At 38.0% G+C, this 25646-nt stretch overlaps 1 protein-coding gene across 1 annotated transcript in view; it reads left to right on the plus strand.

The window, feature by feature from the left end:
- The window catches only part of CUBN (cubilin), a 140806-nt gene that overhangs the window by 109197 nt on the left and 5963 nt on the right, over positions 1-25646 (plus strand). The window contains exons 55-65 of the mRNA XM_071560397.1: positions 1260-1416; positions 2864-3013; positions 8529-8729; positions 10958-11087; positions 11928-12145; positions 21016-21221; positions 22071-22233; positions 22675-22883; positions 23551-23698; positions 23815-23996; positions 25086-25251. Coding sequence (XP_071416498.1) covers positions 1260-1416; positions 2864-3013; positions 8529-8729; positions 10958-11087; positions 11928-12145; positions 21016-21221; positions 22071-22233; positions 22675-22883; positions 23551-23698; positions 23815-23996; positions 25086-25251 — 1930 coding nt within the window. The remainder of the gene's footprint in view (positions 1-1259; positions 1417-2863; positions 3014-8528; positions 8730-10957; positions 11088-11927; positions 12146-21015; positions 21222-22070; positions 22234-22674; positions 22884-23550; positions 23699-23814; positions 23997-25085; positions 25252-25646) is intronic.

Consider the following 25646-nt stretch of genomic DNA (forward strand, 5'->3'; position numbering starts at 1 on the left):
CACTGTAATTCTACAAACTTCTTTGTAAGTGTTTAAACTGTCCAAGTTGCACTAATCCCTCTTTTTTAATCTCCCAAAACAAAGATAGTATTCTTATCTTTCATATGTTGTCAATAGCCCCTTGTTTTCAAAGCAATAGAATGGAGTGAACATGCCTTGAATTTTTCAGTGTCATTTTTTTCTCAGGCATTTGGCATATGTTCTGTGGTTTTGTGCTCATTTTCTTCACAGCAGTACAACTCCCACTTGAAATAAAGGGCAAACATTATTTGACAACATGTAGGAAGACTTGAGCAGCTGTACATTTGATCTGTACTTACTAACAAACCACAGTTGCATTCATTTTTTAATGCTGTGAATAAAGCCCTACAGCTATTAATTTTTTCTTCTCATAGACAGAGATTAATTCATGTAATATGTTACAATAAATTTCACTAATGTGGAAGTCTGAATGCCACCCAGTAAAGGTGTTTAATTTAAAATTTCTAAACTGCCCTGAATGACATGAGCAAAACTATGTCCAGTCGAGATTTCCTCTATAGAGAAAATCTGAAATTTTTGATGTTCATTTCCATTTTTGAAAGTCCAGTTTGAGATTTACGAAGGTGTCTGGATATAACAAACTGGAACAGATGTAAGTTTCTTCCATTTATTCCAAACTGAGCAGCCGAAATAGAGTAATCCAAAATCAATAGTGACTTTGCAAAACCTTGGCCAGGCTAAGGACTGTTTAAATTAATCCTTTGAGCATCCATTGCCTCAAACACCTGGTCACATGAATGATGTGATTCATATGCCTACAGTTAAAGAGTAACCCTTGGCTAACCCTTTCCTTTCTAGGATGATTGCTTAGTGCAATCACAATTTCACCTGGTTGTTCTAGTTCCACTCAATTTCTTTAAAACACATTATTTTAAACATCAAATACTACTTGGTTTTAATATATTTTTGTTATAAACTACCAGTAAAGAAACTATGCAAACACATCAACAAAAATAATTTTATTATTACAGTAAATAATTTGTATTTAACTAGACTTTTAAGTCCTTGTCAATAAACATCTTGATTCAGGAAATTATTTAGACAGTTAGAAACATCAAACATTTATATTTATGTTTCATTTTATATGTGTCTTGAAATTCAGTGTTTAAACTATGAGCCTCAAGTACATATTTAAGTAATTACCTGAAGAGGCTTTCACTTAAATAAACTACTTGGGCCTTGAAAGCACTAAACAATTTCCAATCTGACCTTGTCAGGTGTGGAGAGGAAATGATGAAGAAGAAGCAGCTTTGCTAACCACAGGATGTGGAAGTTCAGCTCCTGATCCTGTTGTTGCTCCAAACAATGTGATAACTACAGTATTTCAGTCTCAGGATGCTCCTGCACCAGGTTTCTCTGCATCTTTCATAAGCAGTAAGTAATATTAAAGCCAGATGGCTGCTCTGTTAGTCCTTTGGGGATTAGTTTGCTCTGTGTGTAGCAGTTCAAACCCTGATCCAACACGGCATTGAAGCCTCTGCCCAGATTTTGAAACCAAGTGTTTCCATACTGAGAGCAATGGACCTCCGGTGCTGGACTTGCCAAAGACCCCCCCATGCAGTTATAACTTTGCAGTTATTTTTAGCCACCTTTGTCTTTTCAGTGTGCCAAAAAGCTAAGAATAGGCTTTAAATTTTAAAAATTTGTTTCTCTTTGTCAGACTCCATGGCTAATGCTATAATTTTAAAAAGGATTTGCTCCTCCTTCAGAATTTTTGTCTCCTCCTTTTGAAGGCACATGCTGAAACTGTGGCAATTTCTCCTGTGTATGGTGTAGCCCATGACCTTCACATAAACTCCTCACCACCAGCTTGGGCCTTTGCTTTGTTTTGTTGTATTTATTTTCTATGTAGGTCAAGTGGCACTTCTTGGATGGGCCCATCCATTTCTTTAACCATGGCATGTACTTTGTGATAGTTCAACCCACAGAAGTGGAGGAGGTGCTTCTCAGCCACTGTAGATTGTTTGGGGATTTTTTGTAGGATGCTGCCAAAGGAAACCACTTTCTCTTTACAGGATTCAGATTGAAACAGTGACATATTAAGTGCTTAGAGGAAGATGTTATTAAAGCATAACTGCTTTTATTTCTATAATGTTTGCACTAATATTGTCAGTAACAACTAACAACCTCTTAGTGGAGACAGTCACAGGCTTCATATGCCTGTTCCTAATCTTATACCAGCATTTCACTGTACACTGCATTCTTTCAAACCTTTGACTTAAAAAGAAAAAAGGCCATGTGAGTCATTAGGATCAGAAGCTACTCCATGAGAATGAGCAGTTCTATGCAAGTGAAAAATCCTGGATGGCAAACCTTTCCTGCCTCTGCACGTAGCAAAGCAACCCAGAGATGGCCCTACAGCAGACTGCATCCTCCTGGATGTCAGGCATGAAGCAAGATAAGCACCACTTAGGCTAATGTGGGCATTTTCAAGTGAAACTGGGCTGCTGCTTGCCCCAGTGACCCCCTTCCCTTCAGGTACTTTTGTATGTACTAAGGGATTTTGGAAAGTGCAGACTCCACACCCATAAGAACAGCAGTGTCCTTGTGGCCAGGGGCTGAGGGCCTATGGCCTCATCTTATCCAAAACACTCCAAAAGTGTGACACTGTAGGTGGGAAGGGCTCATGTTTCTCAAAAACACTGCACTGCACGTGTGCAAGACCTGTTTTTGCCATCGTTGTATATATTGCTCTCCCTGGTTATTGACTAGACTCCTATGGAGAAATGAGTTCCTTGCATACATTATTTGTATTCTTACTGTAAAACCGGAATGAGGTCACTACCTGGATTATAACTGTGCCTTATTTATTTGTTTGCAGGATGCGGAGTAAATTTCACCAGTCCTCAAGGTCGTATTGTCTCTCCCAACTACCCCAGTCAGTACGGTAACAACCTGAACTGCAACTATATCATAGATAAGGGACCACAGTCCCTGGTGATCCTGGAATTTGAGACTTTTCACTTGGAAGGTAACTGGTTCTTCGTAATTTCAGTATGTTTTGTGAATTACAGCTTCTTTAAAACATACGAATCTTCTATCATGGAAAATCATCCATTCTGGAAATCTTTTACAGACAAAACACTTACAGAGATAGTTTCAAGGATTCAGTTTTGAGTCTCCGCAAGCTTCCAGAACAGGGAAGACAGACCTCACTTTGCCAGGTTCTTGGAGTGTAAGAGTGACTGTGGCTAATCCCAGTCTGTTTCTGCCTTTTTTTGCCATTGAGTCTTACAAGGTTTTTGATCTTAGGCCAGCTGTTTGCTTGTCAGTGCTTCTGTTCCTTAACTGATTAAATAGAAATATATATACTTGGGTGTTTTACAAGGATGTAAGAACATAGAAATGTGAAACTAAATGAAAGACCAGAGCAAGAGAAAATGTATAAATGTTGTTACCCTGTATATACCCATGAACAAAAGTCCCTCTTGCAACTGGCAAACTTGGAAGCATTTAGCCAAGAAATAACAGGTTTAATATCCTAGTCCCATTGGTGACAATGGCAGAACTTTCTCAGTTTTGGTAGGATCAAAATTTTATGGGTGGAAATGCCATGATAACATGGAGGAATCAGTATGTCCAAACTACTTGGGTGGCATGTATCTTAATCTGGTTCCCTTTAAATTACATAGACAAAGAGATTCTTGAGTAACTTGTTACTAAGATGAATTGTGTGATCTGAATTTTTCTTCAGACCAAACAATGAAGTCAGAAAGTAGTCATCTTTTATTTTGTTGTTAAGTTTCCAGACTATTTTGAATTCAAAAGTATTCTGGTCCAAATTTAATTTAGATTTGAGACAAAGATTTGATTTGACTATGATTTTATCTGAAATATTTTTTCACCCCCTAATACAAATCACTGCTTTAGGAATTTCTTTTTTAAATAAAATGCAAACCACAGAAATTAGTTAATTTCTTCACATAGACTACATTATTACTTATCACACATACTAAGCATTAGGCTGCATCACATTGCACCAATTTTGACAACTCCAGAGTACATTACTGGTCTGTATTCTCTCTGTGCATTAAGTTAATTTATAAATTGATTCAAGCTTTTCTTATCAAGAAGATTAAAGCAAAAGAGGTAAGTTGATACAGACATAATAATAAATATAGACCTAAATAAATACCACAAATATTCCAATTCTTGCAGGCCAATTTGTTCCTTAGGCTAAACCAACTAGAAGTGCTTAGTCACATGAAAGAACTGTGGATATGAGCTAATGGACATCTGCTTGGCAAAGAAGAAGTATGACACTCTCCAGCAGCTGATTACTAATATTTTTCACAAACTCTTAAAATACAACCCTGTAGTAAAGAAAAACTGCCTGTGTTTAAATTGCATGGAAGATTGAAACCACCAGCTTGCAAACTATCGTTGTAGAAGTGAAAACTTACTCAGTAGTCTCACTGAATGTATTTCGCACATGTGCCTGGGGCTTCCAGTATGAATTCCCTTAGTTCTTTTTCAAAGGCAGAACTTTAGGCAGCATGTGTTTAAAAACATTTGTAGCAGTTCCATATGCAAGGAACAAATCCACCTGCTTAGATTGTTGCTGACTGTGGCCTTTAAAATTTTAAACATGTTAATACAGATGTTATGGATTAGGCTTTAAAGTTTAGCTACTTGTCCAATTAATGTAATTTACTACCTATTGGACCTCTCAAAAGAAATCTAATTAGTTTTTTTTCCATGGTTGTTTAGTAAAGAAAGGAAGCATCTGAGATAATGCCTTTAAGGCATATATATCTCGTTGACTTTAACTGGTTGAGATAACTTTTCCAGAAAATTAGAAGGCAGAGGGTAATTGTCTTTAGTGCAGTGACACATTGCAACAAAATTAATTCACTTAATGGGTTAGTCACAGATCTCTGCTGTAGAGTAGTTACATTTTCAGTTATGATGAGATGCCCATTCTGATTATAAAGAACTACTCCAAATGAGGCAGTTAACATACAGCCATGATACAATGTCAGTATCTGAAACCAAATGAACATGAGATAAATGTACTAAGTGTTAAATATGTATTAATCACTAAATCTAACAAATAGCAGAGCAATAGAGAACTGAAGGAAACTGCATTTGTTGATCTTGTGATCAAAATTATGAGAAAGATTTGTAATTCCTTGCTTTAAAAACAATATATTGTGCTATGAAGCTAGTTAACATATTGCACAGGGTATATATTTCTGTGTAATACTTTTTTCTACATTATTTAATTACTAATTTATTGCCATTTATATCAGCAGCTGAAGTTGTGAAACTTACTGTTTTAAGTTTTATTAACTTTAAACAAATAGACAAGGTTCTACCTCAAAAATAAATGAAACAGAATCTATGGCTATAGACAAAGCAATGGAAAGAAGAAATTGATATCAATGGTCAGATAGTTAGGGGCCCAAATTTGGTCAAGGTTTTTGTGCAGACAACATATCAAATAAATGATTTTATGGAGAATAATAAGACTGGACAGAAATTTCTGCTAAATGGAAAGGAGACTGCCCAAGGGCATATTTAAAAATGTAATGTAAGGACAACTGAAGCCCTTATCACATGAACTTTGGAGGCAAGAGTCAATGTATCCATGCTGAATGGTACTAAGAGATGATAACTAAGGTGCAGACAGATAACAAAAGACCTTGAGAGCAAATGCACACAGCTATTCAAAGAAACATGGATATGTCCATAATGTCAGGCGAAATAAATTACCTCTGAAGAAGTATTTAGAAGAAATATTGTCAAGGCTAAAGGAACTAATGGTACAGTATCCATGTTGGAAAAATCACTATTTCTCAGATGAGAGCCATAGCTATGTGAAAGGATAGGAGTTTATCTTAAAGATAGTAAATGGAAACTCACAGAGGCATCAGCACAGAGATAGTGGTTGCATCTGTCCTTGCAAATGAGATTATACAGAGCTAATGTAGAGATAGACAGGAGAGACATTGTCTCTTTGAATCCTCATGGATGAATCAGAAGAGAAGATACAGTAATACCAGAAGGATGAGCAAAAGCTCTTAGTAGACAAAGTTTTACGAAGAAGAACAGTGCTGGCTATGTGAAAAGTGTCTGTCAGCTCAAACATGATATGGGTCTGACACCTGGCTAAGAACACATCTCTGGAGACTCATGAAAGCTGTTCCATTGTAGTGTAAAGTGACAGAGATTGGTCTAGAAAAGATCTAAAATTATATGATTATATGAAATAAACCACAGAGAAGAATTGCTGATGATGTGCTGAATATGTGTAAAGGCTGAAACTATGATATGAGGAGAATCTGAGGCTGAGGCTTATTTACAGAATAATGAATTTAATATGGTGAGAAATTAAGGAAAGTGTAAACAAGAGAATGAGTTACAAGATCAAACAATCATCAGTCTTGCCAGGATTCATGAGTCATAACTGATATTGGCCCAAACAATGAGGATTCAAAGCTAGAAATTAAGTCTTTTTCTCACAGTCCTACATCAACCATCTTATTTTTTCCAGTGCAGCAGTTCAAATGAACTTGTGATGAGTATTAAGAACTTTGCTTTGCTGAGAAACCTGTTTTACTTCATGCCTTTCTCCGAAGTCTTTTCAGAAAGTGACCTAAATTGATTTGTCAAATATTTTCCATTCTGAAATTACACTTGTCTTGATTTCTTTTTTTAATTTGATTTTTAAAATTCCTTATGTTTTTTAATTTTATCATATTATCAAGTATTCTAGTAACAGGAGAGGACATGAAGAATATTTTTAATTAACTTTTTTATTAACAGTGTAATCAGTGATCTGATGTGGCTGGTTGTTACCAGCTTAGTTACTTTTATTAGAGTCAGAAAAGCACCATGTGATATTTCCATATTGGCATAATTGTAAAGCCTGTTGGAATACATTGTCTTCATTGAGACAGAAGGAATTTTTAAAATTAAACCTCCAGAGAGGACCTGAAATACACCTGACTATGGGGAGCACTCAGTTGTTCTCATGAAACAGAATTATCACTTCATTCCTATTTGACATCCTGTTCAATATGAGTCATCTTGTTTTCTACAATAGAAAGCAGCTTGTTTTGACTGGACAACATGAAGGAATCACTCCACTGCAACAGTAGGCTCAGCATCAGTCCTGTTAAATTTAGATGATTCCCTATCAATCCTTTGCAGTTTAAGTAACTGCTCTGTTATTGCTGAGAGGTCACTAAATATGATAACTTTATAAACATGTGACACCCCAGCTTCCATTAAGCTTGTAGATGATGAAAAAACAAAGAAAACATCAAGTTATTTTTTAAGCATAACAACTAATGAAGCTCACGGTAGGTGTGTGCTGTGCTTTTCACGGACAACATTAATCCAGCTTTCTTGCATAACCCATATGGCTCTCTTCTTGCTCCCATCATACATCCCTTTGTGGAACCAGCTTGAGTAGGGAGGTGTGACATGGCTCTGAGCTCCCAGGGTGCTGGTGGCTGGTGCTTGGTAGGTCTCTGCCTGAACTCACAGCCCTTACACTGAAAGCACAGTTTGTCCTTCTTTATGGACGTTCCTTTGGCACTCGAACTCAGCTACTGACCTTCACAAAATGTATATGCACTTAATATTTTTGAGACCTACTTAATCAGTTGAATCTGTTTCCACACAGTGAGGTGTCTAGAAAGTCCAGTAAGTAGGGCAGGGAGTCAGAGAGAATGGTTCATTCCTCCAGAAACCCAAGTGTAAATGAGAAACTTGAAACCGATGGGAAAAAAATAATAGAATGCTAAACTCCCGATTTCTGTGTTTGTTAGTGCTTTCTTCTCCTCAGCTTAATATCTGCACTGATTTTCCCCCTAAAGCAGATTGCATTTGAAAATCATTGCGAGATTAAATTTATGGGAGTATTTGTTTGTTTGCTTGTCTTGTTTATTTGTCTTCTGAGTCAAGCTGAAGAACCTGGGTTTAGGTACTTCAAAGTCTGAGGGACTTCAGGGAAAAAGAAGTGAGCTCTGAAACTTGCTAGTGCATGGACTACTTTTTCATTTTCCAAAATCTCACCCTTAAGGATTTAATATTTCCTACACTGAGTGCTGAGTTCTGCACTAGGGGAAAGAAATACCAGGTGGTTAATTGCCTGTATCAAAAGGTGCATTGCTTTTATCAGCAGACAAGATCCATGCTTTTGTTGGGTCTTCTCATCTCCTCAGAGATGGCATTCATTCAGCTATAAACTCGACAAACTCAAGGGGCCTGGAACCTATTCCAGATCATAGGATGTGTTGGATGAGACAAGTCTGATGTCAGATATACAAGATCTCTTTGCCTTTTTCTGCCTCAGTTTTACTGCAGGTTAAAAAGTGGCATTTGCTTCCTCAGCAAGGAAATGTGATCCTGAGATCCCTGGAAAGGAAAGTAATACAAAATTTAATTCCTATCCTGTGTGGGGTCTATATACTTTCAGCTCAGTAAACCACATGTAAAATATGCTACTAACATTTGTGCATTGGATGTCCATGCAGCCCCAGCACTCCTGAGCAGAACTTGCCTGTACGATGGAATAAGCATCTTCAGTGGGATAAGAGCAGCCACACATCCTCTCATCACGCTCTGTGGTAATGAGCTCCCTGCCCCCGTCAGTGTCTTTGGACCTATGCTGCTCAACTTCTACACAGACTCCCACATTGCAGGCTTTGGATTCCAGGCTAGATACAGAACAATTGGTGAGTAAACACTGTCCTGTGTTTCAGATGGTAGAAATATTCCATCTGGATAATGGTTCAGTGTAGGAAATGTTGCACCTCATTTTTTGAATAGATGGATGTAGATGGTTCATTTTCTCTCTGCACATGCCCAAAACAGCTCTCAGGACCAGGATATGGGACTGTTTGGTGCATGTTAACATGCATGTGACTGACTAATGTGTAACCTCACACACAATTCTCACTTCAATACTCTACATAGGACCAAGTCAGGAACTGAAAAACTTTTCCTTTGCTGTAGAGATGAAACACAACCATTTTTTGGCAGGTTATTTTGTTTGTTTCTTTGTTTTTTACATTGTTTAAGGAGAAATGTCACCAGTTTATTTAACTGAGTTAATTGGAAAGATTTTATCACATAGAGGAGCATGGTCTCATTCTCAGCTATACTAAAACTACATTATACCATATGTGAAGTAGAACAGGATCTTGAAGCAGACACAGCTATATGCCTGCACTTGATGACTCTCTTTCCAAGTCTCAATGTAAATAAAAATGGGGATATAGATATATTTTTAATAGCTATTTTCACAAAATTTTTTTGTCATTCACATGACATCTCCTACGTTTTAAAGAGGAAATGTGAATTCTAAAAAGAAGTTTCTAACTGAGTTTAGAATTTACATTTGGACATATATCCTGAAAGATTTATTTTATTTTCAAAACCAGTTTTAGTATTTTCAAGATTTAACTGGTAGAGACTACTTCTATGTTTGAAAACATAATTTTCTAACTGCGAAGTGTGAGTTTGTAACTTTGGTATTTCTTTTAATGCATTCCTCATGTTCAAAGCCACAACAAAAAAGCATAAGGCTAAATTCTTTATATGAAATGAGTGGCCTGATACAGACAGAGGGAATGGCACAGAGAAATGACAATGTGCAGTTAGTCATGGAAAAGACCTTCATAACTCACTCAAGTCAGTTGCTGCTATCTGACTTGTGACTTCTGACATTTGAGAAAGATGACTGCAGACTTATTAGCTTGTTGTTGTAAACAAAGAAGCTTCTGGCAATTAACATTCCTCTTCCCCCTAGCTGTATTGTTTGCTGAAAAAAATGAAAAAGGCTCCCTGCTTGTAGCATAGAATAATCCTAATTCTTTATCCCCCCAGATCCTGTCCTTTATCTGCCAGTGCTCCAGTCTGCCCAACTGAGGAGTCAGAGGCTCTGAATCCAGCACCACCCTGTATGGGTCTGCCTTTGTTAAGGTGGTGACCTGGGCAACAGCATCTTCTTTAAAACATGAAAAGCTGTGTGTGGCTTTGAGCTATTTATCAACAGGATGCAGGGAAAGTTTTTTTTGCTAAGGTTAAGATTATAAAATAAAGGCTGAAGTTAACAATGGCGATTAGAGTTGGTTTTATAATAGTTTTTGTTCCCTGAATCACTGAAGCTGGGAACAAACATTAACCACATCCTGGCCTCATTTGCATCCATGATATGAAACCCTGAGAAACCAAGCAGTGCCTCGAATTTACAGCTGCAAAGTTTAACTTGCTTCTCAGCCAGAAATCAAGTATTCTGTACTCCAGCTCTGCCAGCCCTCACTGCTGGCAAGTCCCAGCACAAGGTGAGGTGAGGAACAGGATTGGTGATACCTGGGGACCCCTCTCTGCCTTTCTGCACAGAACAAATGCCACAGTAATGCCCCAGCTCTGCCAGGATATTGGTAGACAATGAGGCTCTGCATATAGTTAATCCAGAAAAGTCAGAGGCAGGGCTGTGAGTGCAAGTCTGGCTGCTTAGAGGCTTCCCTTGGGCTAGGGCCTGGGTGAAGGAATGCCTTTGCCCATGTATCACCCAGGTTTCTCTTGGCAAGCTAGAACGGGTGCAGAGCTACTCTAGACACCCCTCACTCATGCTGCTACATGGAGCAGCCACCCCAACCCACTGCTCTCTGGCCCTACTGCAGGACACTTGAAATCAGGCTCAGTCTTTTACACAGAGCCCTTGTCATTTGGTATGGACTAGTGACAGCCCGTTACTTTGATGCTGACTAGTCTTTCACTGCAGAGCACAGACTGAATAGACATCTCCACATTTTACAGTTCTAGGCATGATACTGAAGACTGCTCCTAATTTATCAAGGGCTTTTTCCCCCTACAGGTAAACACCTTCAAGAAATATGAGAATTAGGATGAAGCTAGTATTTGGACACTAATCACTCTTTTTTTCTTTCCCCTGCAGCTTGTGGTGGCATTTTCTATGGCCCTGTTGATGTTATCAGCAGTCCAGCCCATTCAGTTCTTGATTATCACAACAACATGAACTGCTCATACAACATCACTGTTGGAAATGGCAAAGTAGTGACCCTCAAGTACGTAATCAAAGTTTAGCTTGTCATTAAGGTGAAAGGGAGGTCTCTGATTCCCATTAAAGACAGCAATTCTTGACAATTTTTTCTCTGTCTTTGCTTTTCCAAGGGCAAAGCCAAACTAAAATGAGAAATGGCCACTGAAGCCACTTTTATCAACCTTCAGCTCCCTTACATCTTTAACTTTTTATCTACAAAACATAACCACAATTTTAAGTTCCCATTTTGGTTACCAAGAGGACTAAGAAATTGCAAAAATGCAGCTCATGCTTTTTAGTTAAATTATGTCAGTCTTTGAGGAGTTACAAGACTCCTGTGAGTTTACACGAGAAAATTAGTAATTCTTTTAGAAGGCTAGTACTCACTTTAAAGCCAAAGTAATAATACCTACCAAAACAGTACACTTCTGAGTGTGTGCTGTCTTGCCTAGGAGAGGGATATGGTTGACACAAAATCTTACCACGGAGAAGTTAAAAAAATGATACATTCTTTGATCATATATATGCTGATTGTGAATTAAGAGAACATTTCCTACTGTTCTTAGCAGAAGAGCCAGCTGGTCTGCACTCTGCACCTGCATTTCATATTGCACAGGGAGACTTGCTGCTTCACAGATAACTGAGGTGTGCTGACAGCTTGCCTTGCAAGAGGCCCAGTGGACGAGGGCCCCAATTTCTTTGAGGCTGGTTGGCTGAAGTGTTTTGCCATGCAGTTAGACTTGTTTTGTCTGTATATGGCTTTGGCTATTGCTAGTATGTGGACTTTTCCTCAAGCACCAAAACACATGTAACACAAGAATAGAAATAAAAATGGGATACCTAAAGCTCCAACTGTGTTTTACAGATTCAACAGCTTCCAGCTTGAAGTATCTCCCACCTGCTACAAAGATTATGTAGCAGTATATGATGGCTCAGACACCCATGCTCCTCTCCTTGGGAAATTCTGTGGCTCAGAACTGCCTCCCCATATTAAGAGCTCCAGTAACAACTTGTTCCTGGTGTTTAGCACTGACTTCTATGGAGCAGACAGGGGATGGAAAGCAACTTTCAGGGAGACCTTAGGTAAGTATGTTATCAGACTCATAACCCCAAGAACCTTCTGGTAAGTAATTTCTTTTGGTGAGGATCAGTTGTGATCTACCTCACTAGGAGTGCTGGAAGCAGAAGAATGTTTCTGATTTTGTTAAAATTGAGTGAACTAAGCTAAATTCTAGGCTTATGTGCTCCCTGCATTCCAGTCTGATTCTGAACTGATTCCCTTTATTCTTTGCTACCCTTTTCCTGCCTCTCGGAAGGTACAGACATTTCTTGGGTGGCTGAAGGCTTAGCAGCACCCACAGGTCTCTCTTTTGGAGGAAATACTGCGGTCCCTGAGAATTCTCACTCTTCTGCAGTCAAAGGCTGGTGGTGTGCTAAAGATGCCTCCTTTTAATCTACCCTCAATTTCCATTTCCTTTCAGTTCACCTTACAACTTTTTAAGGACTGAAGTGTTGAGATGAGTTAAGACTGTGGTTCTCCCTCAAGCACCACTGTTTTGATTTCTGTGGATTTGATGGATCATTTTGATTAGCTGGCCAAAAGATAAATGGGATCATAGTACAAAGGCACTGAATGTTAAATGTTTTGATGGACACAGGAATAAGGGACAAAGTCTGATTATTACCTTAAAAAACATTTTTAACTCAGTAGTCTAATTTTAAGATAGGAGCTTTTTATCTTTTCGTAACATCTGAATTGTTTCAGGGATGGTAAGCAACAAATTATTATTACATGTAAATTGATTTCATGTCATCTCTACTAGTTTCCTGTGTAATTAACTCCATGTTTTTTGTGATCTAGAAAGAAGTAATTGTCCGGTTTGCAAAGCCGGCGCTCAGACAAATCAGAATGAAAGGCCTTTGTGGCAGAACAAACATAGTCTTCTGCTGAGTCATTGAACCCACTCCTTGTCCCTAGCCAGTGACTCTCATTTGATACAGTCCGAGAAAGTATTTAAAGATAAGGAAAATAACTGTTTCTACTTGGTTTTGCCAAGAAAAATATTCCCACAGAAGCTCATGGTTATTACTATTATTAACTCTTCCTTTGCTTCACACTGAGTAATTGATATGAGGAACTTTAAGACCCCTCTTGTGAACTGTGTTCCAGATAACATCATGTTGCTTCACATGTTGCTGTCTTTAAACCCTAAGGTATCAGTTGCTAGAGATACCCTGCAGCCTGGGTTCATGTTTCCAGGGTGAGATCATCAGGAACTCCCCAAGCTTTTGCTCTTCCTGTTGGCATTTAGTCCATTTTTAGCCACTGACTTTAGATTTATTTGTTCAACTTGCCAGATATTCTGTTTAAGCACTCAACAGAACACAAGCCGAGTACTTCAAGTCAGTATCATGCCTGATCATTTCCTAGAGTAAGGAGAAGCCTTTCATGAATAAACTTTGACATCTATTAGGCTACATTTTGGAGGGACATTTCTGGATGCTCCCAAGGGAAGAGAGGTCTTGATGTTGCAGAAGTTACTCAGGAGCAATGGAATTTCAAGTTATAAAAGATGACCAAGCAGAGATGTGGTTTGTGTGATGAAAAGCCCATGGTGGTGAGATGCTTAATGGTAGGTCTTTCTTCATTGTGGGAAGCAATTCACAGGGACTAAACCACACAGCCATTAGCAAGGATCCTGGCAGTCCCATGCTAGTACAGAATTGCTAAAAAGTAGAGAAGTGTATTATAAGAGGAAAAAATGAGTCACATCCTACAAATGTTTCCAGTTTGGCTTGCTGAAAAAATAGAGCCAGGAAAATCTGTGACACATCTTTGTACTATGAAGTCTGAGATTATGCTTCAAATGAAAGAGAATAAAACCATGAAGATCTAAAAGACTGTTATTCTACATGATGCTTTAGGGAAGCTCCCTCATGTCTTTCAAAAGATAAAGCCCATGTGGTTTTGTAAGAGTACAAATGCAATCAGATGACAATTAATAATGATAAATCTCTTAAATAAGGAAGATGGTATCTGTAGAGAAACAAAAAGGCTCATTCTCTGTTGGATGACAATGAGCACATTATTCTCTAGTTACCCCAGGGAAGCACAACTGGATAACATAATTATTGGTCTCTGTTTCATGTTGTGAGTGATCCTGATTATGTATTGGAAAGAAGCAAGCAGAAACAGTACATTATTTCTGTTTGTAGTAAACTAAACTATTTCCTTTCCCCCCACAAACTCTTCCAATTTCTTTCCTGATCAGGCCTCTCTTACGTGTACTGCCAAAATGCAGGGTTTTCCAAGCACTCAAAATGTTAAACCCTGAAAATTCTATAGAAAAATGTGCTCAGTTTTTATTAAAACAATTTGTTTGCATCACTGATCAAGCATCCCCTAGAATATTCCCCTAGAATATTCCCCCCACTAGTCAGAAAAAAGAGATTAACAGAAAGTATGAAATAGTGTTCATTTGACAATACAGCAACATCTCACCTTTTTTGTCAAATGCCTTCTCTTCCCCCATAGTACCCCATACTTTGTGCAATATAATGTGAAGTGCACATTTCACAACCAGCACTCTTTGTCATAACCCACTCTGTGGCATGGTGTGTTTGAGGTAGTGAAACATACAGTCCTTGTGGTGTGGTTCTGAGGGTCTATCATTTCACTATTTCTGCTACTAAGTTTGGACACTTATCAGCCTCATTTTTGGAATCACTTGGACACACTCTCAGTCTGAGCTGGTGAGCTGGGCTGACTGAAAAATCCTGGCCTGCTCCAAGTGTAAGATTTATGGAAAGACAGACTCCTCTTAGTTACCACTGACCTTTTTTCTGCCTCTGCTTTCATTCTGTAAAATGAGAATTATACGTCCTTTCCACAGTGAGCGTGTGCTCCTCTAGGCAATCAATAAAAGGATGAGAAGAGAGAAATCAATATCAGCTTAAGGCATTTAGTTACATGAGATGTCTCTGTGAAGAAAGGAAAGCTAAGATCTCTCCCCAAAGAATGAGGTCTGCATGTACTGAGCTTGTGACTTGGCCAAAGATTTACTGATTATCTCTCAAGCTCTAAGGGGAGATTGGAGCTTTCCAGCTCACCCTGGTTGGCAGGGATAGAGCCTGAACAAACCTCTGCCATCCCCACTGTAATAACACAAATAGTACTTTGATGATAAATGGAGCTTCTGCCTATTCCCATTCAGTAGTGAGGTGACTCTCTCACCTCAGTTTGTGATCCCTGTGAGGCTTATGACACAAAAGCTAAGAAAACATGTAAGAGTTTGGGGTTTTTTCTTATTTTTAGAGTCAGCAATGCCGGTCAGGAGATATAGCTGTGACCTTATTAACAGCAAATCATTTCTCCTTGAAAGCTCTCTGCTTGTGTACATAGCTCCACTGTCTCAGTAAGGAAAAATATATCACGTTCTAAACCATTGGAGAAGGGTCGGGGGGCTTCCTGAAATACAGCTTTGCTCATTGAGGCTGTCTAAGGAAGCCACATGAATTCACAAGAAACAAAGTGCTGTACATCGTCAGATAAGTGGGTTGAGTCAGAAAGCTCTTCCTGAGCTTAATTCACACAATACAGGTAAAACTGCAACAGATTTGGGACAGTGGAAGAGGTGGGATGGAGGAGGAGAGAAAGATTGTCTGCTTTTTCTCTACTGCCCTACTTCAAGCTGTGGCCAGTTCTTTCCTCTCCCTTTTTTTATATGATCTTTTTTGAGCATGCAGGAGAAATTCAAGTTTATGCTTTGTGAAAGATGAGTATCATGTACCAGATTAATACCAATGTCATCCCTTGTTTGCATTACCTTAGGGCTTATGAGCTCAGGGGCCACAATTTCTCTGTACCAGGCACTGCACAGGCAGAATAAAGCAACGATCTGCTGTTACAAAGAGATTATGATTTAAACACAAGATGAGGAAAAGCAGATGGATATAGACAGGCAAGAAGAATAGGGTAGCAACAATGAGAAGACTGATGTTGTCAGCTCTAGGGCAGGAGAAATGTCTCCAAAACCTTTGGCAACCATTAGGCTGTTGGAATATTAAGTCCTGAAACACCCCATCCTTTGCATTGTCCTCAGTTGGCTCAGTTTTTCCCTCAAGGATCTCTCCATTCTTTTTATTCAAATGAGTATTTCTATTGAATGAATATTAATCATTTTACATAAGGAAAATAATCATAAGCAAGTAGAGTTTAGAATAAAAATAGTTGGAAATATAAATCTTCCCTGATATACCAGAAAAATGCATTAATAGATAATTTGCATAAATAATATAGTATGCATATAATAGAAATATATTATAATCGATATGCTTTTCTTCCTGATCAGATGATCTGTAACTTACTCGATAAATCACCCAGAGGTATCTGCCTTCCCTTATTCTATTTGCTCTCTATTGAATTACTTACTTCCTGTTTGGAACACAATACACTAAGTGCCTGTCACTAACAGGCTTACTGTTATGCTCTCTCCTAATGAAATTAAAGTTTACTTTTTGAAAAATTGATCCAGTAGAATTTTCACAGCATTTTAATGCTATTTTATTTTGTCAACAACAACACAAAATTTGCTTAATTTAGTTTTAAGTCCTGTTCTGCCCTGCAGACTGAAACCATGGCTCACTCTACCTTCAGTTTTGAGGTGCAGAATTTCAGCAGTGTTCAGCATGCACAGTTGCTTTGGATTCTTTCTGGGTTGTTCAGAATTGCTGAAAAAAATCTGCACAATATAAGGTGTAAAATATTGGTTTGGTTATTTTATTGCACAGGTCAGGGTTAGCTGTCCTTTTGTGAGTCATTTCTAAATTCTCACACCACCCGCAGTAGTTCATTGCACTGATTTATGTAAATAAAGTTGGCACCTGCTGTAGGAGGCACCAGGCACTGCACTGACAACAGCAGTTACAGCCTGTTATGTGGGGAAGGACATAACACAGGACAGCACAGCTGAATCCTTCAAAGTTTTCTTCAGCAAAAAAAATCTTAGAAGAATGTGTCCTTGACTGTGGCATGTGAATGCTGTTGCATTTTCTCACACATCAGTGACTGGCAGAGATTTCACAGCCCATTAGGACTGGTTTCCAGCAGTGTATTTTAAGGTATCCAGCCTGAACTTGGAACCTGGTGCTGCAGAGGATCTAACTGAGAAGATTGTCTAAATCTCATAAGTCTCCTGGCAGAAATTTCCTCGGGCTTTTGGTTCATACAGTTTTTTCCAAATATACTACACATTTAGTTTTACACATGTCATTACATTATCATGATTATTTTATGATTAGCTTAATCTATTAATGAATAAATTGTGGCTAATAATATATTTTCTTCATTTTATTATAGTCTGTGAAAATAAAAACATCTGTGACAAGCTCAGAATATATGTTCATAAGTCACAATTTCTGGACTGTTTCTAAATGTATTTTGGGACCCAAATTTAAAAATATGCATCAGCTTGAAATCTGTCTAAATTTAGAAAGCATTTGCAATGTTGAAACAGATCTATTTGGTATCTTGGAAGAGAATAAAACTGTTGAGCTAAGGGATAGTCTACAAATGCCTCACAGAAATGTCAGTTCATTAAAATTGGGGTGCTCATTTGTTAACAAGGGAAGGGCAGCAAAATTCTTTAGTTGTGTTTTGAAGTGTCGTTGGTTTAGTTGATTCTGATAGATTTCAAACTATTCAGTAGGCTCCCTTATATTACACTCATACCTGTATAAATCAACCTTACCCCTGGCTGTGCTTCAAAGGCAGGCAGCTTCAAAGATTTATCTTCATCTTCATTTCATATCTAGAGGGTACAACTCTTAACAGAGAAACATGTGCTTGGTCTCTGCTATAATGATTTTTATTTGCCATAAGGAAACTTCAATTCCTTCTTTTCTGAGTGGTCCTTCAGCCTTTTAGTTTCATTAATGCTTCCCTCCAAAAGCAATTAGTGATGACAGTGTGTGCCCTAGTTCTTCTGGTAATTTGTGTTCTCTGGCAAGCTGTTTATGAGGAAGACAAGATTACCATCTGATTTATGATGACCTTATAATTTTTATTTTAAATAAGCAACTGGAAACTGAAACAATACAGTCAGCCATATAGTTGGTCCATCTGCTGACATACAAATTGTTCTATAAGGTACATTTCTCATTTTTTGAATCAAGGTTAGCTTTTAATATCTAAGAGTCTATTCTACGAATTAACAGACTTCTCAGTCCCACATTTTGCCTAAATTTTAGCTGCAGTTTTTTCTGGCTGTGTTAGCCAGTGATGAATATCATTCTATTAAAGATGACTAGTCTTTGGCCTTCTATTCAGAAGTGGTGCTGATTTTAAAAAACAATGTGTTGTGTCCTGGTTAAAATGTAGTGCAACGGTGTTTCTCTTAGCACAAGTTCCCTCCTGTTAAACAGTTGGTTCTTCAGTTTCTTGTGGGTGTTCTCTTGATCTACACAGCTTCACTATTGTGTAACTTTCACTGGTTGCAGTCAGATGTAACATTGATCAGTACTGAAAAGCACCAAGATGGATAGATTTTTCAGAAAGGACTGCTCTTTATTTAGCTTGATGCAGAGCTACTTGATACCTAGTCAGCTTCCAGTTTATATGTTATTTATAATGTACTGTTCTGTAAGCATCTGACTCTACTGCAGCTGAGCAGGCCAGGCATTGTGACAGTTAATGATGAAACCTCACCTTTATTAACTATAAATCACACTTTTAGTTGCTTATCTCCCCTTAGATGCTATTACTGGCTATACTGCACTAGCTAGAATTTATTTTCTGATAATGGGAATTTGGCTTGCTTCTCTCTAATTCCAATCCATTTCATGTGCTGTACACACACAATTTACTTACATCTGTATTTTTTGTCATCTGAGGTGTCTTTATAGCTGCATAGCTAGCAGTGAAGTTCATCACTGCAAAGGTCCAGACATTTGATATTCAAAGAAAGGACAATCCAGTAGCACTGAGATCCTTCCTGTTGTTTGGCTCTGTGGCAATTCCCTGACTTCTGTTGCCAAGGCCTGACTGACATCTCTGCAACTCTAACTTTAAAAAAGATGAAGGGGAGCTTTGTAAGTGTCTGACCTATACCTCACTCCAGACTCGATATTGCAGGGATGGATGGTCAGATTATGATCTATGACTGATGTTTATATGCTTAATGTTATGTTAGTAGATGGTGTCCAAATTGCTGAGCAGGAAATGGCTCCAATGAGATTGTTTCAGGGAGATTGAATAAATCATGCAGAAGGGTGAACAAAGGAAAAAAGTACAGTGAAACTGCACTCTTAGGGCCCAGGCACCCTCCTGTCTGACATTTTCCTCCTTCCTAGACTATTTGTAAGAAAGTGATTTATTGCTCACATTTCCCCTGCTGTTCTTGCCTTCTGCAGTGGACTCAGAATGAACACTAACCCTTTTCCAAGTTTCCAACTTCATTAACTGCCTTCAAGACTGACTATAATCTACTAATTTCTGGCTTTTTCACTTTGTAATAAGTCTCTTCTGTTCATTTTTAGCTATACCAAAAGCAGAAATCACGTGTTACTAAGATTTTGGGTTTAAGCAAACTTCTTTGAAGGGTGGGGATTTTCCGGCTTTGGTTAGTAGAGCAGGATGACATTTAGCCTTAGTCACTCTGGTTTAACCATTACAGCCTCACAAGACAGGGCTCTCTCGCCAGCACCAGGTTACTGATGCAATCCTGATGCATGGATGCTGATTTTTCACCAGACTGATCTTTTGTAATGCTGTAATTCAAGTAAGGCACAGTTTTTATATGCCTGGAAATGTATCAGCATGTCAAGGTTAAGTTGCTGAATGTGCCAGACAGGCATATGTTACACATGCAGATGAAATTCTGAAACTCTGCTCATGTTGCTCAGCCACAGCTGTAGCTTCCTTTATTATTGAATGCTCATAAATAATTTGCTGTGGGACACAACAGGCTCCTTGCAGTTACTGCCTTGCTCTGTGCAGTTTACAAAAACTCTTTCTCAGACCCAAAACCAAAATTATAAACCATATTTTATTTGAATTCCTGAATTAAATAAGTAGCCAGGAGACACCATAGAGACTAGAGAAGAAAGTAAATAAAGTGATCACGTTTACTAGCCCAGTCCAACCTCTGGAAATCAAACTATTAAAAAAACCCAAGGCCAAAGCAAGCCAAACCAACAACCAAAAAAACCCCCCAAATATGCCCCTTCCCATACTCTGTATTTTCACTTATTTGTAATTCAATGCATAAAAAGAGGTTCTGATCTTCTAATAACTGCTTGCCTCCAAAATTAGTTTCTTTTGATGTTACTAACATTACAGAGTTTGAATTTTCACAGCACATAAGTCCAGAACTTAGCCCTATCTGTGGGATCCAAATGACATTTCAGAGGGCTTCTAAGTTCCCACCATGCAAAATACTTCCAGAACTCCCTTTAGAAAGATTTGTGAATATGGGTCTGAGTCCCAGCGTCAGGCTGCCAAATTCAATCCCGGTAGGACAACGCTGTATTATTATGAGCTTTATTTCATACCACATTTTCAAAGCCAACAACCCAGTGCCCCCTACTGACCAAACAATCTCACCGGCCAGCAAGAAACCCATTCAAAGACCTTTGGGCCATTGCTCTTCTATTTTATTTCTGTCCCGTCTTTTTGCAGTACCTTTTAAAAGCCTTTGGTGCTACATTTTCAAAATAGATACTGTTTTTCTACTCAGTTGAAGACATGAGCCTTTCTTAATTCGCTCTAAGAAATCTAATTGTGATTCATATCTCTCTGTGTTGAAAGTCTTTTAATCACTGAGATAGTCCTTGCTAGACAGGACAGTAAAAGATTGTGGCACAGGGAAAAAAAAAGCTGCTGGCTTGACATTAAAGAGTTGAAGACTAAAGAAGTGCCAGTTGTTGCTTTTAAAAAGCTTCTCCATTTTCAACAGGACCTCAGAATGGCTGTGGTGGTTACTTGACAACTTCAACTTATACCTTTGGCGCCCCAGTCTCCAATGTGACCAGAAGATATGAGAAAAACCTGCTATGTGTATGGACCATAACTGCACCTGTAAACAAGCTGATCAATCTCACCTTCACTTCATTTGCGCTTGAAGCACCATCTGCTCAGATTTGCCAATATGATTATGTCAAAGTAAGACAGCTGTGTATTTTAACAAGAAAATATCAGTGGGATACAATCCATCATCTTCTCCATGAGGCAGGCTAAATTAACAGAAAATGGCCTTAAGAAGAAATGAAATTGCTTAATATAATTAAATTTTTTCATTGAGTTAGATTACTACTCCAGATGTCATTCTGCCTTTTTGGAAACCAATAGGAGTTTTAACATTGTTACAGGGACACACTTCTGGTCCACTTAAATGAGTATTTATTTCACAGAATAGAAACAAAACAAAATTCAAACTCTTTTAAAGTAAACTTGCAGATTTATTATCATACACAATTGCTTGGAAGGACTTGAATTAATAAAATTTTGATTAAACAAGTCTTGATGATCAGTGCTCACCTGTGGAAGCTATTTTTGTGGAGATGAGCATACAAAACATCAGACAGCAGAATGCTGCTAAACAATTTCACCAAGGAGTGTTAGAGATCCTGCTCAACATTAGAGATACTCAATGAAACTAGGAATTCATTCTATATTTTGGTGAAGAAAATCAACCTTCTCACTGAAAAGCACTTTTGAGTTTACATATAATAAAGAAATCAGAATGCCAAATTAAAATATAATAATTTTTTGATATATCTGCTGAGACAGAACCCGAATGTTCCATAAGGAGATTTACACTGTCCAACAGAATTAGTTAATATGGCAGTGAATAATTATGGTCATCAAGAACATCCTGTTAAAGGAAAAGAGCATGTGCTGCACTTTCCAGTAAAAGCAATTGTAATGTCAGGAGGGGTCATAGAATTTTATTTCTCTTTATTGTTTGTTGTGCCTAAACTATTCATGATTTACATATTTTTCTTCTTTCAGCTTTACGATGGAGATAATGAAAATGCCAATTTAGTTGGCACATTCTGTGGAGCTATAGTGCCAGCTCCTTTCCTTTCTACCCGTAATTCCTTGACTGTGAAACTTGTCACAGACAATTCTGTGGAAAGGGCAGGTTTCAATGCCACCTACACCACAGTGGATCGTAAGTATACATATATGTGTCTGCATATATATAGTTGTGACTTTTGTGGAAATTGATATTTAAATCATCAAAATTTGTTCTAGATATAGGGCTCAGGAACTGGAAAAGACAGTCCATAGCACACTATCTGTAAGCAAGCTAAAAGCAGCTCTGCTAGATCCCAAAGCAATTCTCTTTGTTCTTGGCTGATTGTGAGGTGACTGTCAGTCTGGAATGCAGTACAGGAACGCTCACAGATTGTTAACAAATAGGGAACAAACATTTATTTGAATTTTATAACATAAATTGACAACACTAGCGCATGTTTTACTTTCTTTTTCCTTCTAGAGACGTAGATGTAAATACAAAAGTATATTGCCCAGTGTAGTTTTCCTCACAAAATATCTCTTTGCACTTTAAAAACTTTTCACTCTATGATGCATTTGTTTCTGTTTTACACAGGCCTGTGTGGAGGAATATATAATGCAACTTCTACATCTCTGACTGCAACATCCCCCAACTTTCCGAATGAGTATCCACCATTTACACTCTGTACTTGGGTCATTGATGCCCCTCTGCAGCAGCAAGTCAGGGTAGTGGTAGAGGCCTTCCACCTCCATTCCAGCCAGGACTGCTCTCAGAATTACCTAGAACTCCAGGATTCACCAACAGTAAGAAATTTCTGGGGGATACCATTCCCCATTCACATTCATCTCCCTTCACTCTTTGGAAAGAGAGGAGAAAACCCAGCATTTGGCATTTGGTAATAGATTGGTTGATGATACTATGTGGGGAGCATATCCAAAGCATTATACACAATGCCCCAATTAACGTGTGTTAACTGGTACACAGACCTCATGGAAGCACATTATGCACACATTGAATTAGACCTGGTAAGTGTTATAATTTTTCCCAGTTGCACCAAGTAGCAGTTCTGACAAACTCAATATCTAGAAAATACTGCCCAACAGCAAGTTTTCATACACTAATTGTACTTCCTTCCATCCAAGAACCATAATAAAAGTGAATACTTGCGCTGGAAACCGTGGTTGTAAAAAACACCAGAAAAAACCCTCAAGTGTTTATGACCCTTATATTGTTCTAAACTTCCTTTCATTGTTTCTCATTTCGGCATGAAAATACCTGTTACATTTGATATGTTTCTCATAATAATTCATCTTAAAATGTTGAGACATTATTCAGTGATTTCCATGAGAACTTCGAAATACAATTGCATAATTTGTATAGAAGGTATTGAGAGATTTATTTACCTCAAGTCCAAGAAGTAGAAAGTTGAATTATATCATTAAGTAACTTGTGAAATGTATTCAATTCCAGCACAGCCAAGGATCAGTCCATAGATTCTGTGGCACTGAAACTTTTCCAGTCCCTGAATTTTATTCTTATGATCGGACTGCCATCGTGACTTTCAAGTCAGATGAATATAGGATTAATAATGGAGTCAGATTTTCCTATCAAGCTACAGGTAAGCTTGATGAAATGTCTCAAAAATTTATCTACTATTCCCTCTGTTTATTCCATACAGTGAAAAGCAATACAGAGATCTGCAATCCTTATATATTTCTGGTTTTCTCTCCCAAGGTTGCAGTAGAGAGTATAATCAGCCATTTGGTTACCTGAAGAGCCCTGGCTGGCCTGGCCATCACCCCAATAATATGGATTGTTCTATCATTCTACGAGCTCCCTCGAACCACACAATATCTCTCTTTTTCCATGCTTTTAGTTTGGAAGACAGCATTCAGTGTTCACATGACTTCCTAGAGGTATAAAGCAAGTATATGTATTTTGTGGGTCTGTGTCAAAATCTGCTGAATTCTAAGGATATTAATAAGCTTGGTCAAGTCTGAGCTGAACTGACATAAGGGCCTAACTTATTGCTACTGTTTTATGGTGAAAGGTACTTAGATGTTATATTAAGAGGTAAAACAATACACACTATAGTAATTCCAAAACCAATAAATAAATAGTTTTGTTATCAGCTACTTCATCTTCACCAACTCTTGTTGAGGTTACCAGTTAAAAGAGCAATCTGGAATAGTTCGCATTTGATATTAATATTTGTGAATCAACAAAAAGCCATAAATATGAGTGCTTTTGTTCCTGCAGTAGATTCCATCTGCCTGATGATTTTCTTAAAAAGATATTTTTCCTAAAAATGCATTTTTTTCTTAAAAAAAAAGAGCTCTAATAAGAAGTGTAGGGTACTTGTGAAGATTCTTTGTGTCAATAAAAAACATATCCTTCTACACAATCCTCACGCTTGAATGTTTCCCTATTCACTGGTCAGATGACAAAAATCAGATGTCTGTGGCAGAATCATTATTTAGTTCTCCTTTCATATCCTCTTTACTGTCTCAAGAAATGAATCTGAACATCAGCATTAGTGGAGCTCAGACAAAAATCAAATTAAATCTAAGCTATGTAATATGATCTGTGTTTTAATGTGACCAGGGGAAAGAGCAGTCTGCAGAATAAAGACTTAATATTTTTATCTGGAATATTAACTTTTCTTATGAAAAGTGAAACTTGGGCTTGCAAAAGCACATCTCAGCTACTATTCAAGTAATCTTCTTCAGTTGGGAGATGTACCACACCATAAAATTTAGCTGCCTGTTTCTGATGATACTTATTTTGTGCGATTTCTTACAGAAGTCAGACAGACTGGTTAATGGTCTCTTTTTCCTTCTATACAAGAATGTATAATAGTAAAAATAACAATATTAAGATGAGAATTATGGTATGCATACAAGTCACTACTTGGTTTGTGTTGTGATTGTATCATTGAATAATTGTACTTATGTGTAACTGGCATAGGAATTTAATGTTGATAATGGTTTTTGTGTCCCTTGAAGGTCAGAAATGGGAGTGATGTGCAATCACCACTGCTTGGCAGGTTCTGTGGAAACACTGTGCCCAGTCCCATCTTCCCCCAAAACCATGTTGTCTACCTTCGTTTCAAGAGTGATTTTTCAGGGGCTCATGATGGATATGAAATTACTTGGACTTCATCATCAAGTGGTAAGGCTGTAATTACAAAGTAATTCTACATAGAAGGAAAAGGCAGCAATGTGGAATTCTGCTCATTTTAGGCTCTGCCTCATCAACACTTTAGACTTTCCCTTGTGCCCACAGTCCACCCTATTATGTCACTGGAGAGACTAGGGAGGCAAGATTCATTTTATAAGATGCAAGCAATTCCCCATCTCTAATGTTGACTTTAGCAACCTCAGATGATGTAGTCCACTTAAGCTGAAAATCTACTTTGTCTCAAGAAAATAAACTAACTATAATGCTGTGTAGTGACTGTACCAAGGACATATTCAAAAATGGCTTATGAAATAGCAGTGAACAGCTGGGTGATAGTTCATAACACTGACTTACTGGAGGTAGGAAAACTCATGGCCAGATGAAAA

Source organism: Pithys albifrons, chromosome 7 (genome assembly GCF_047495875.1).
Source record: "Pithys albifrons albifrons isolate INPA30051 chromosome 7, PitAlb_v1, whole genome shotgun sequence".
NCBI lineage: Eukaryota > Metazoa > Chordata > Aves > Passeriformes > Thamnophilidae > Pithys > Pithys albifrons.